The 14,534-nt window shown below is 41.5% G+C and overlaps 1 protein-coding gene across 1 annotated transcript in view; it reads left to right on the forward strand.

Annotated features, from left to right (window-relative positions):
• The first annotated feature begins 2,293 nt into the window (after positions 1–2,293).
• Positions 2,294–14,534, forward strand: part of jmjd1cb (jumonji domain containing 1Cb) — a 115,642-nt gene continuing 103,401 nt past the window's right edge. The window contains 1 exon segment of the mRNA XM_055647189.1: positions 2,294–2,960. Coding sequence (XP_055503164.1) covers positions 2,802–2,960 — 159 coding nt within the window. The 5' untranslated portion in view covers positions 2,294–2,801.

Raw genomic sequence — 14,534 nt, forward strand, 5'->3', positions numbered from 1 at the left:
ACGGATGATTATTTGTTGTACATGATGGCTGGTACGATGGAAGGTGAGGACTAGGGAGACTGGCCTTGTTATCAGTGGGGGGATGGGGTGAGAGAGCATTGTCACGGGGTATCGAAGAAACCCTGGTGAGAGCCTGATCTATGGTAGAAGAGGGGAACCCCCGTTCCCTGAAGAATGAGGACATCTCTGATGCCCGGGTGTGGAACACCTCATCCTGGGAGCAGATGCGGCGTAGACGGAGGAATTGGGAGTAGGGGATGGAGTCCTTACAGGAAGCAGGGTGGGAAGAAGTGTAGTCCAGATAGCCATGGGAGTCAGTGGGTTTATAGTGGATGTCGGTCAGAAGTCTTTCACCTGCGATGGAGATAGTGAGGTCCTGAAATGTCGGAAATGGTTCAGGTGTATTTGAGTGCCAGATGGAAGTTAGTGGTGAAATTAATTTGTTCTATGTATCTTTTCAATCTCTCAGTTCCCTCTCCTCTGTCTCTCGGTCTGAAGGAGGGTCTTGACCTGAAATGTCACCTATTCCTTTTCTCCAGAGATGCTGCCTGACCCGCTGAGTTACTTCAGCTTTTTGTGCCAGTCTGGTGTAAACCAGTATCTGTAGTCCCTTCCTACATGTTAAATCTAGCCGTTCATTGGTCAAAAGAAAGTTGATGGTTTCTTGACATCGTTTTGAAAATCTCTCGTAAAATTAATCATCTTGGCTTCCCATTTTCAATCATTCAAACATGTATACAGGGAGGTTCAACATTGTCTGGGCTCAAATAAGATAGTGATCTACCAGGGAGAAGAAATTTACCCGAGCGTGTCATTGCATACAAGGAATTTGCACGAGGCTGGAATCTGGAACTCTTTATAACATTTAAATAATTTTAAAAGATTGTGAGAATATCAATACCAATTCTCTCAATGGGAAGAAGGTGGTGGGGACCAGAGCTTGGGCGGGATCTATTTCACTTTAATCATTTGGTGCAGGTTATTCCGTGTAGTTCCTGTGAATTCCTGCAGTGGGTTCACAGTCATTAAAGATGATAGCATAGAAAATATTTATAATTCCGCCAAGTAAGGTTAAACTCGGTATAAATGTACATCGAATCATCTTGGATAAACAAGATAAAATGTTGTACAATGTTGGTATATAATTATCTTTAATTTTGAGATATTTGATTTAAATAAGTATTCTGGATGATTTACGCCAAGGCAGAACATAATCAAGGAAACACTTTCAATGCAAACCACGGGCAACCCTCTAGTAAACGAACTTCCTTTGTAAAATTAAGGTTTTATCATCGTGTATAAACTTGGTTTGTGTCGGTTTCCTCAAAAAAATCTAGTTGCTCAACGTTTTCAATTGAATTGGTATAAATCATTTAATATATTTATATATATTATTTATTCGAAGTTGAGCATTAAAAAATCAATGTCCAAATTTGTTACATTTACAAAGATTGAAATCTACAAATCTACTTAAATTGTCTATACCTACCAATAACTAAATCTATACGAGTCTTCAAATGTGATTCTGCCACAGTTTACTCCCGTTCACTTTGTTATAATCTTTGTCTCAGCTGTGCTGTTTAATTGGCGCTGGCATTCAATTGGGACTGGCTCGTTTACTTCCCCGCCTCCTCCCTTGACGTTGCATATATTGGGAGTCGTGTTTGAGATAACAATACAAAGAACAAATGCTTTTTCGGTTTCGTATAGAGAATAAAACAGCCTTACAGCAGGGTTAACGTCAAAAATCGTATTAAATGGAGCAAATGTTCAAAACAATGCAGTAAAATACTGGGATTGAGAATCACTGTTGATGAAAATGACCTCAGATTTAAGGAAATTCCTTTTTACAACACACACACACACACACACAAGATTGATGCCGGGTTGTAATTTAACTCCATCAGATCTTATGTCACCAAATGGCATTAAGCTCAATTCGACGGCGACAGCTGTACACATGCCCTTAGAGATGTCAGTAAAGAAGCCACATTTATATATTTAAAAATCTAGACCTTATTTGAGGGAATAAAAGGTGCAATGTTAGGGGAAACACACATATTGCCAAGTCCATGTCCGTGATACCAACCATCTGCTTAATGTTCTCCATATGTTCTGCGTGAATTATGGCTTAAATTATTTTCAAAACATAACTGTCATGGGGGGTGGGGGTGGGGGAGGGGAGAGAAGAGAAGAGGCTGTGACCTCCGCAGAGCTGTCAAAGTGTATTGGTGGGGGTGGAGAGCGATGCCAAGCGCCAGAGTGCTGCGGTTGCGGCTGCTGGTGGGAGAACTATTTGCTGTCTGGTTTTTGTGGTGGGGGAAGCGCGTGGTCGCCCGGGCTGGCGGACGGAGACAACAGCGTTTTTCCATTCCCTTCCTCTTCTATTTTTTTCCTCTCTCTCTCTCTCTATAACCCCTGCAGCGGAGGGATACGCAGCTTCCTCGAGCTGGATGTCGGTTGCGGCGAACTCGGGGCCTCGAGCGGCGAGCGGGAGCGGCTGTAGCGGCGGCGGCGACGGGACGGCCGAGGCGGCCCCCTGAGCGGCGCCTCCTCCACTTTACCGAGCTCCTTTCTGACTGATTTTTTAATCTCCCTCCCCCAACACATACTCCCATTGTGTTTTGTTTTTTTTCTTTCTCTCCTCGTTCTTGACCAATCTCAGCAAGAGCGTCCGTTTGATTTTGGGGAGAAAGACAGACAGAGAGAGAGAGCGAGGGAAAGAAAAATGTCAGTTGGGTGAAGTGTATTTTCTTCGCATTTCGCGAGCTTGAAGCGGGGGAAGGGGAGACGAGGAGGACATGGCGGCGGGTCCGCGGATGGAACTGGTCGGCAAGCGTTTCGTCTGCGTGGGTGACAACGGCTGTGAGTTGGACGTGTTGAGAATCCATGAATGGGAATGGCGAGCCGGGGTGATCAGGGCCGTCTCTTACAGGGAGCCCTCCAACAGTGAACTGTCGGTAAGTAGGGGAGTGAGTGGAGCCTGCGGACCCAGGCTTTGCAGCCGCCCAGGGGTCTCCCTTTCACCGGCTTGTTTGCTGACAGTGTTGTGCGGTTTGGTGTCAGTTTTCCTACTTTTGACCCACTGCTGACTTGCTCTCGATTACTCAGTGGAGTGAAATTGTTTCTTTTGATTTTTGTTCGTCGCATACACACGTGCCCTGTGCAAGAAACTGCTTGCGTGGTTTTAAATGCCGGAGTCCTGGTATGTTGTCGTCCTCAGGGGAACGAATACCGGCGGGCTGTAAGGACATGCAATTACACCGGAGAGTGGCACGATTGGGATGTTTTGTAATGTTCGCCTTGTTTTGCTTTCGCGATAGTGGTATCGTTTGAAAATAACGGGCTTTGCATTTCTCCTGGAAATTCAAATTTCTTGGACTGATTATTGCTACTAATTTAAAGTATATTTGATACTCCTTTCCTAAAATTAATTGTCATTTGGAAGGTAACTCTCGCACGCGTAACTCATTCCGTCCCAAGTTAAGTGGTTAAAATAATTTTTGTTCTGATTCTCAAAAGAAAATTGTAAAATGGGGAGATAATCGAGATCGTAAACATTAAATCTGGTAACGCAGTGTACCAGAGGTATTGGTGGATTCAAATTGTCTATTTTTTTATGATTTCTAGTAAAATAGAAATGTACGCTTTGTCATTGTCATAATTGTACTTCAACATTTTGAACATTGTTTCGCAGTTCGCAATGAGAATTTCAATAATTTTGTTATTTATAAAAAAAGATTAGGAGTACTAAAGCACCAGGTAGTCCCTATATATATGTTTCCACGAATACATGAGCATTAATTCCCTTGTCACAGAGCTTGATCACTAGTTATTTTGCCGCCCCTTGTTTCTAAAATGAGACTTTGCTCACTGGTCAATGTGATAGCTGCCATGCAACAGCTACCTCATGTTAGAAGAAGCCAAGCATAGGTATACCACGATTTTAAGATTGGGATAGTTTTGAATAATCCCAGTAGCATTAGACCTGTACATTGCTTTAAAGTTCAGTAACTCCACTGTTTAGAAGACATTGATTCAGGGAGACATGGTTGGCAGCGGATGGCCATTTTAAAGCATAAGGGAATGAATGCACCCTCTTTGCAGAGGCAACAGGAGGAGGTACCTCATCCTCAGAATGAGCATCACCATCAAGAATCAACTGATCCAGGATCTCAGTGACTTGCCTTGCAAAATTAGTGAATGCATTATGATCCTTTGGTCCACTGTACCATGGTGAGAACACACTTTGATCATCAGTGCGTACAGTCCAAATCTGGAACCTTTGGATGAAAATAAGGAAAAACCTTGGAAAAAATCCAGGTCTGCAAATGAAAGAGAGGCAAGCTAATTCTCCTAAATGGTCTCAATGCTGTGGTGGAATGGGACATAACATCTTCCAGTCTGAAGAAGGGTCCTGACCCGAAACGTCACCTCTGTTCTCCAGGAATGCTGCCTGATCCACAAAGTTACTCCAGCACTTTGTCTCATTTTTTGTAAAATGGCATCTGCAGTTCCTTGTTTCTACAACTCCAAAGAAACCTGTGATCGATGAGGAAGGAGTGAGGAAGGCTTACTGCAATTAAATCTTCCTTACACAATGTGCAATATAATGAGCTTCATTATAACAGATACTCTAATTCTTGCGAGATGAAAACAACACAGTATCACAAAACACATACTCCAAGCATTAACACCTACTAGATTATATCATCATCAAAGATCAGCCTAAATGTTCACATCACCCCGCCAAGCCAGGCTGTCGATTCACTCCTAATCCACTCCATTATATCCAATAACCCAACCCCAAAACATCAGCTTCAACAGAAATGTTGGTTTAAGAGATTAATGTCAAACCTCTTGAACCCCGTAAAGCTGGCTCTTCTCCGACAAAACACCAAACAACCCGTCAACAACCCGTCTACGGAAGCTGTAGGGTGTTCAATGTATGGGCTGTTATGAAGTCATACATAATTAGCATCTGTGCGGAGGCACGACTTCTCCATCAAGAATAACCAGAGTTTGTTTGAGGAGAATGATTTTGAGATCGAGGAGCTAATTAATCACATATGCAAGACATTCTTGAATTGGAAGCATCACTTTTCCTCAATGGTATATAAACAGATTTGCAGGGACCTGAACGCTGAGATCTAAGAGAAAACCCAGGACCTAATCGACAGATGAATAGAGTGCGTGGGAGGGTGTCAACTGGCTGATGTGCCATGGCATGCATGGGCACTTCAGTAATGTTAAACCATCTGCAGTCCAACAGCAAAAATCCCACCACATGAAGAGCCATGAATGGGTGAACCTATCGGGGATGGGGAGATGGTCAATGTTTGCCTGAAGAAACACTTTGAAGATACCTATTGTAAAAAATTCATTAAAAGCAAACATTGTTTGGATTTTAAATTGGTATTATGCAAAGTCATTCACTCATCAGCGTTGAAAGCATTAGCGACGCAGTGGTGCTGGTTTCCAACGGGAATGGGGATGGACGCACCACACATCTCTGTCCTCCAGTTCCTGCTGACTTCCGCCACTGGAAGTATAGGATTTTGGTGTGTGTGCTTTATCATCATTCCATACAATGCTATGTACGACAGTGATCGCAACTTCTACTGAAGTGTGGATGGCTGTTGGCTCACTTTGACAGGACTTGTTTTTGGTCCTGCTCAGGGTCCACAGCCCCCCTTCACCGGGAGGAGATGGTTTTGTCGCCAACTATCCGACCATGGAGCAGGTAGCACGGGATTACCTGGTACCCGTGGCTGGGGGAACTCCCCCCGACCTGACCTACTGTAATTTATTTCCAATGGCAGATGGTGTCAATTTTTCGATGTTTGTCCTCTTCAGTCATTTCAGAATAAGAATGTTACCGGATGCTTCAGTGTGATACTGAATATTGCAGAATTGTAGGAGCTGATCAATTGTGACATGATCAGAGATGCTGCCTGTCCTCAAATGCATGATAAAAATCCTTTGACACTATGTCACACCACCTCAGAAGTATTTTGGTAGTTGCAATTTGCTTTGGAAAAAGTGAAATAGATAAATACAATTCTGCATATATCTCTCCTTTCTCGGTGTTGAATTGAAGCATCATAATTTCTGTTGAACTTTTGCAGGACTTTGCGAAGGCCATGCTTTGGGCATTGTGTACAGTTCTGATGTCTGTTCTGAGAAAATAAGGTTTTTAAGGACAATGCAAGTGCTACAGTATTACAACTTTTGTGAAAACTAATCGGGTTGAGTCTTGTAGAAAAGAGCAGACTTTGATTTCAGTCTTTAAAAACAAATATGTTTAGTGGCAAGAAATATTGAGAATACTTTCATTTCTTAGGAGGATCAAAAACTAGGGGTTACAATTATAAAGAAGTTAGTATTAAATCCATTGAGATATACAGAGATCTTTTTTTACTTGGAAGAACAAGTGCAAGAACGTTCAACTCATTAGCTTCAGTTGTAATAGCTTTGGTACTTTAAGATTAAATAGATTATATATGTCAGTGAAAAGGGAATGCCTGTAATAATCTAAGGCTAATCAAGATAATCAAACTAAAGGAGAGGTTGGACAAATTTGGATTGTTTTCCCAGGAACTTCGGCGAGTGAGGGGTAGATCTCCTGGAAACATATGAGAGGCATATAAAGGGTAGACAGTCAATCTTTTTTTCAAGGACTGGGGGCATAACTTAAAGGGGCAATTTTTTTTTGTAAAAAGAGCATAAGGTGCCTGGAACATGCTACCTGGGATAGTGGTTGAGACAGATACAATAGTGGTATTTAAAAGGCTTTTAGATAGGAACATAGATATGCAAGGAATCGGGGGATATTGATCACGTGCTGGTGGAAGAGATCAGATTAATTTGATATCATGGTCAGCACAGACCAAAGGCCTTTTCTGTGCTATACTGTTCTATATTCACATCGCAGTGCTCAGATGAAAGTGCTGATTAGTATGGAGATACAGCATGGAACCAGGGCCTTTGGATCACCGAGTCAGTGTGACCACGATCACTCGTACACCAGTTCTCGTCCAACATACTTGGCACAGTTTTCAGAAGCTAATTCAGTCTGAAGGAAGGTCCCAACCTGAAACGTCGCCTATCCTTTTGCTCCAGGGATGCTGCCTGACCTGCTGAGTTCCTCTAGCACGTTGTATTAAATTGCAATCTTGCACTTCTTTGGAATGTGGGAGGAAACCAGAGCATTGGATAGTACTATGTCATTTGGAAATACATTTTTACCTGTGTTTGAAAATATTGGGAATTTTCTACTTGAGTGGTGAGACAAGTACATTAGGAATGTATGTAAGTTAGTTTATTGGCCAAGTATTTACATACAAGGAATTTGCCTTGGTGCTCTGCCCACAAGTAACAACATGACATACAGTGACAGTTACGAATGACTCAAAAAACACTAAACATTAATAATAATAAAACATTTATGATAAAACACCATTGATCAAGCATGTGAACCAACAAAATACCAGATGAAAAGGAGGCTACAGATTTTGGCCGTTGAGTAAGGCAACTACTCATGAATAATAACTGTTTTTATGTCTGGCTGTGGCAGCTTTGACAGTCCGGAGTCGCCTTCCAGGGGGGAAGTGATTCAAAGAGTTTGTGGCCAGGGTGAGAGGGGTCAGATGATCTTGCCCGCTCGCTTCCTGGCCCTTGCAGTGTACAGTTCATCAATGGTTGCCCCCCACTTAAAGTCCTTGGAGATGATGGTTCCCAGGAACTTAAAAGACTCCACAGATGTAACTGGTGTTGTTGATGGTGAGTGGGGTGAGGGGTGGGGAAGCTCTCCTAAAGTCTACGATCAATTCCAGTGTCTTAAGAGCATTGAGCTCCAGGTTGTTGCGACGGCACCAGGACGCCAGCTGTGACACTTCCTGTCTGTAGGCAGATTCCTCCCCATCCTGGATCAGTCCAAACAGGGTTGTGTCGTCCGCAAACTTGAGATGCTTGACAGAGGTGTCTATGGAGGTGCAGTCGTTGGTGTAGAGTGAGGAGAGGAGAGAGTAGGCAGCCTTACAGTGCTCCTATGCTGAGCGTTTGCGGGTCCGAGATGTGCTTTCCCAGCCTCACATGCTGCTTCCTGTCTGTCAGGAAGCTCGTGATCCACCGGCAAAGGGGTTCAGGCACAGTCAACTCGTAAAGTTTGGAATGTAGTAGATCTGGCACAATGGTGTTGGATGCTGAGCTAAAATCAACAGGATCCTCGTATAGGTCCCCTGGCGGTCTGCGTGCTGTAGGATGAAGTGCAGGTCCAGGTTGACTGCATCATCCACAGATCTATTGGCCAGATATGCAAACTGCAGAGGGTTTGTGATAATTTTCAGCTTGGCCAGCACAAGCCTCTCGAGTGTCTTCATGACTACAGAGGTCAGTGCTATAGGCCTGTAGTTGTTAAGACAAGTAATCCTTGCCTTTTTGGGTATAGGGACAATAGTGGAGACTTTGAAGCAGGCAGGGACAGTACATGTTTACAGGGACTTAAGAGTAGAGGGGGAAACATTGTCAGGTCCTGGAGATTTCCGGCTCTTTTGTCCTCTGAAAAGCCTCTCCACCTCCTCTATTGTTATTGTTGATATTGGATAAGTGATGTTGTGCAGCACAGAGGGTGTGGGTGATTAGGTGTGAAGTGGTGATTGGAGGGGGTGGGTGTAGAAGGGCCCAGTCTTTGCAGAGGTCAATGTATTTAGTATTGATAGTTTGATGTTTTTTTTGTTGAGAACAAAAGGTAGAATTAACATAGAAACATAGAAATTAGGTGCAGGAGTAGGTCATTCGAGCCTGCACCGCCATTCAATAAGATCATGGCTGATCATCCAACTCAGTATCCCGTACCTGCCTTCTCTCCATACCCTCCGATCCCCTTAGCCACAAGGGCCACATCTAACTCCCTCTTAAATATAGCCAATGAACTGGCCTCGACTACCCTCTGTGGCAGAGAGTTCCAGAGATTCACCACTCTCTGTGTATTGATGTGGGAGCTGAATTTTGATCTTGTGAATGATGTTCAATGAGACTATCTCGGAATACAGTTCTTGGTGTTCTTTATAGTCCATCAAAATGATTATGGAAATTCTCCTCACTTATTTATTCCTATTGACAATGCAAGGTCATTTGTTATCTGGCCCTTTTATTTCATTGCTGTTTGTTAGACTAGTGCGCATAAGGAAACGAGGCATTGTAAATGCCAGTTTACAAATAAAAGACACTAAGTGGAGGTGTAACTCAGCGGGTCAGGTAGCAACCCCGGAGAACATAGGTAGGTGCCGTTTCCGGGTCAGGATCTTTCTTCGGACTGACAAACAGTTTGAAGAAGGGTACTGGCCCGAAACGTTGTTTGTATTGGTGACTGCAGTTTTCTTCTTTAGAATCCACTTTTACAAGCACTTCATTTGTCCAAAAGTATTTTGTGACATTTCAACAATGTGAAAGATATTAAATATTGGTGTTTCATTCTTTGTCAAAATGAGGAGGAATTTTATTTTCCAAGTCAATAATGGGGCATCATTCCTCATCATTACAGTAATTTTTATATTACATGGAAAAATGTTTAATCTTCTCAATATTTTACTTTGAAAGTAAAGCCTCCCTCCCCCTCCCATTTTTGTCAGCCATTAGGTTGGACCAGAGGTGGAGCTGGACAGCAGACTTAGTTAAGTTAGCATCAATGTACCTCAGCAAATGAAATTTATGGCCAAAACTGCAACAAATATGTATTTGTGCGTGTATGGGGAGATGACATAAACATGTAAGGGAAAGGAGGGTGACACTCAAGTTTGGATGAGAAACAATGGGAAGAGGTTAGGAGGTAAGTCCAACAAATGGGTAACAAGATGAATGACATTTAGGCCTTCTGAGCAAAGGGCTTGGAAACATAGAAATTAGGTGCAGGAGTAGGCCATTCGGCCCTTTGAGCCTGCACTGCCATTCGATATGATCATGGCTGATCATCCAACTCAGTATCCCGTACCTGCCTTCTCTCCATACCCTCTGATCCCCTTAGCCACAAGGGCCACATCAAAGGGCTTGGACTTTAAGAACAGAAAGGTTTTGTTACAGTTGTACTGACTATTTGTGAGGCCACGCTTGGAATAATGTGCACAGTTTTGGTTTCCTTACCTAAAAAAAAAATATATGCAGCCCGAGGAAGATTTATCAGGTTAATTTCTGGGATAAAGGGTTGTTCTTTCAAGAGAGGCTGGACAGTTTGGATTTATATCCTCTGAAGTTCCGAGGAATGAAGGGTGACCTTATTTAAACACATATTATCCTGAGGTTTTAACAGGAACATTGTTGACATTTTCTCACTAGAAGGAAAGTTATGAACAAGAGAATATAGCTACTAAAATAAAAGGTTGGTCATTGATGATTTTGTGTTGAGTTTTTTTTAGTGTGGTGAATCTCTGGAATTTGCTGCCCCCTAGGGTGATGGTGACTGGATCATCTGATCTATTTCAGGTTGTGACAAATGCCTATTTGAAAGAAGAAGGAATTGAGGATTCTGGAGAACAAGAAGAGGAGTTGATGCTAGCATAGATTATATTGATATTCAGGGACTTCCATAATGTTTGGAACAAAGACCCATCATTTATTTATTTGCCTCTGAACTCCACAATTTGAGATTTGTAATATAAAAGTATTTAGTGTTGTTAAAGTGCACATTGTCAGGTTTTAATAAAGGCCATTTTTATACATTTTGGTTTCACCATGTAGAAACTACAGCAGTGTTTATACATAGTCCCTCCATTTCAGGGCACCATAATGTTTGGGACACTGCAATGTCAGATAAATGAAAGTAGTCAAGTTTAGTATTTTATTGCATATCCTTGGTATGCAATGACTGCTTGAAGTCTGCGATTCATGGACATCAGCATTTGCTGGGTGTCTTCTCTGGTGATGCACTGCCAGGCTTGTATTGCAGCCATCTTTAGCTTATGCTTGTTCTGGGGTCTAGTCCCCTTCAGATTTTTCTTCGGCATATAAAAGGCATGCTCAATTGGGTTCAGATTGGGTGATTGATTTGGCCATTCAAGAATTGATCATTTTTTAGCTTTGAAAAACTCCTTTGTTGCTTTAGCAGTATGTTTGGGATCATTTTCTTGTGGAATGAACCGCCGGCCAATGGGTTTTGAGGCATTTATTTGAACTTGAGCAGATAGGATGTGTCTATACACAGCAGAATTCATTATGCTACTACCATCAGCAGTTGTATCATCAATGAAGATAAGTGAGCCAGTACCTTCAGCAGCCATATATGCCCAGGCCATAACACCCCCACCACTGTGTTTCAGAGATGAGGTGGTATGCTTTGGATCTTGGGCAGTTCCTTCTCTCCTCCATCCTTTGCTCTTGCCATCACTCTGATATAAGTTAATCTTCATCTCATCTGTCCATAAGACCTTTTTCCAAAACTGTGGATGTTCTTTTGAGTAATTCTTGGCCATCTGTAACCTGGCCATCCTATTTTTGCGGCTAACCAGTGGTTTGCATCTTGCAGTGTAGCCTCTGTATATCTGTTCATGAAGTCAGTGGTCATTGACAAATCCACTCCTGAAGACAGATATTTGGGGATTTTTCTTTAGACTGGAGGAAAGATTGGGCGCTGAGAGCTCTCTTATACCTGCATTAGGGAGGCAATTATAAACCTGAGCAATTACACACCTGAGCAATTACAAACACCTGTGAAGCCATGTGTCCCAAACATTATGGTGCCCTGAAATGGAGGGACTATGTTTTAACAGCTGTAATTTCTACATGGTGAAACCAAAATATATAAAAGTGGCCTTTATTAAAACCTGACAATGTGCACTTTAACCACATGTGATTTTTTTCCATTACAAATCTCAAATTGTGGAGTACAGAGGCAAATAAATAAATGATGGATCTTTGTCCCAAACATTATGGAGGGCAGTGTAGATGGGCTGCCTTGAGCGTCTCCCCAGTTTCTTATATTCTTAGTGAAATGCCGTCACAGACTGGTTGAATTAAATGTCTTTTTACTGCAAATACATCCAAAGTAAATACTAGCGCAGCAAATGAATAATGATCTTTTACCATGTACATTATGTAAGTTGCATAAAATGTACCCGTTAATTCAAAAGGTTTCATGAATGCTCATTGAAGGCGTTTTATGATTAACTTTATTAATGTTGTACAAATAATGACCTGCCTGTTAATATTGTGAATAAAGTACAATGTATTGGAGCATCTGAAATTTAGTTATTAATTGGGAGATGGTGATATTAGCTATTTCATCAAAGCTAAATAGAATATGATAATGGAATTTCTGTTCACATTCTTTGCAATAAATGTGAAAGAATTACTGTTTCAAGGAAAAAGCTATAATCTGGAAGCAATGTTTTTGTTTTGCAAATTCATGTATGTGTATATGTTCCAACTTTATGAAGTCTTTCAATCGTTAATCATTCAATACATATGTCAGATCATTGGACTTGAGGGTAAATGTTATCGCTACGTGTTTCTTATAGACATATCAGTACTTATGAAATCTGGGTGTTATATTATTGACTTTATGCTTTTGTCCTTTATGAGGTTACATTTATGAGCTTTCTTGAATTGGTGTAGTCCCTATGGAAAGATGCTCCCTTGTCGAGTATAGGGTTCCAGAATTTATATTTCGTGACACTGGAGTTGATGGTATTCTTCCAGGTCACGATGTTGTGTGACTTGGAGTAATTTGAAGAAACAAGGAACTGCAAAGGCTGGTTAATGTACAAAAGGACACAAAATGCTGGAGTAACTCAGAAGGTGAGGCTGCACCTCTGGAGAAAGGTCTTCACCCAAAAGTCACCTATCCCATAAGTCGAAACATCGGCTATCCTTTTTTTCCCCAGAGATGCTACCTGAGCTGCTGAATTACTCCAGCACTTTGTGCCCTTTTGGGAAATTTGAAGATGGTCCCATACACCGAATACCATCATTCTTCTGGGGATAGAGCAAGTGGGTTTGGGAAGTATTATTGAATTGGCCATGGTGAGTAACTATAGCGAATTTTATATACATTGCAGAATGATGACATGAATATTTATAGAGTAGTTGGGATGTTAATGAAGCATGTTGATTTGTCCTGAATGGCATTGAGCATTTGTTGGAGCCACACTGATAGGGGCAACCTATTTCTATCGTGCCCCCAACTATATTCTGCATTTGTATATTTTTCTCTCTTTGCACTTGTTGTGCTTGTGTATGGCTTAATTGTACTTGTGTATAGTATCATCTGATTGAATTTGATAGCATGGAAACAAAAGCTTTCAATGTAACTCGCTACAAATGGCAATAATCAACCAGTAAAATATTTGTGCCCTGTGAATGTGAAAGGTTTTGGGGAATTGGGAACTGAATCCCTTATCATACGAATCCAACCACTGCTTGTGATAGGGACAGACAGCAATTTTAATACTTAGTAAGAGAATATTTCTTCCCATTTGATAATCAATGTTGAATAAACATGAAGAAAATTAAGGAGTGTGGAAGTCTTTTTTTAACATTTATAAAACAATAATGGCAATGTACCTGAAATTTTAACATTGAACATATAACAGTGCAGCACAGGAACAGGCCCTTCAGCCCACTATGTCTGTCAAATAGGACGTTATATTAACTGATCTGTTCTGCTTGTACATGAACCCCGTCCACCCAGATGCAACATTTCCTATATATTCTGTGCCTTTTTAAAAGCCTATTGAATGACACGATTGTGTCCGATTCCACCATCACCCCTGGTAATGCATTCCAGGCACCTATCACTGTAACAACAAATATAAATTGTTAAAAATATATTTTTACATAAAATACTAGGTTGTATACCAATCATTGTTCTGGTTATTCTATTGGCAATTATGATATTTGCATTTACTTCCATTCAATCAGATTTTATAGCATTCTTTGCAAATGAAATAAAATCTAATTTAAATATATAATTAGGGCAACCCCTGTGTTATGGTCATCCAGGTAATGGAAATACGCCATTATTACCCAGAAATTTGATATATGAAAGAAACTTTGCTCTTGCAGAATGGGATAAAAATAAACACAAAATGCAAAGGAAACATGATATGTTTTTTCTGGTCTCTTCATTTCTTGATCTCTCTACATTCATCACAGGAGTCAGACTATCAACTGACGCCTACTACAAACCTACTGACTCCCACAGTTATCTGGAGTACGTTTCTTCCCACCCTGCCTCTTGCAAAGATGCTATCCTCTATTCTCCATTATCTGTGTCTGACACATCTGCTCCCAAGATGAGGTTATCCATGTCATTCTTTAGTGAACACTGTTCCACCCCCCCTTCTGTCATACATTGGTCCCTCACACGCATTTCCTCCCTGTACCGTAGTTCTGTTCTCATTCCCCATCCACCGAGATCTAACAGGGCCAGAATTCTCCTGGTCTTCACCTTTCACCCCACTTTCCTCCGATATTTCCATCATCTCCAACGTGATCTCACCACTAATCACATCTTCCCATCTCCACATCTTTCCACCTTCCGC

Source organism: Leucoraja erinacea, chromosome 15, assembly GCF_028641065.1.
Source record: "Leucoraja erinacea ecotype New England chromosome 15, Leri_hhj_1, whole genome shotgun sequence".
Classification (NCBI taxonomy): Eukaryota; Metazoa; Chordata; class Chondrichthyes; order Rajiformes; family Rajidae; genus Leucoraja; species Leucoraja erinaceus.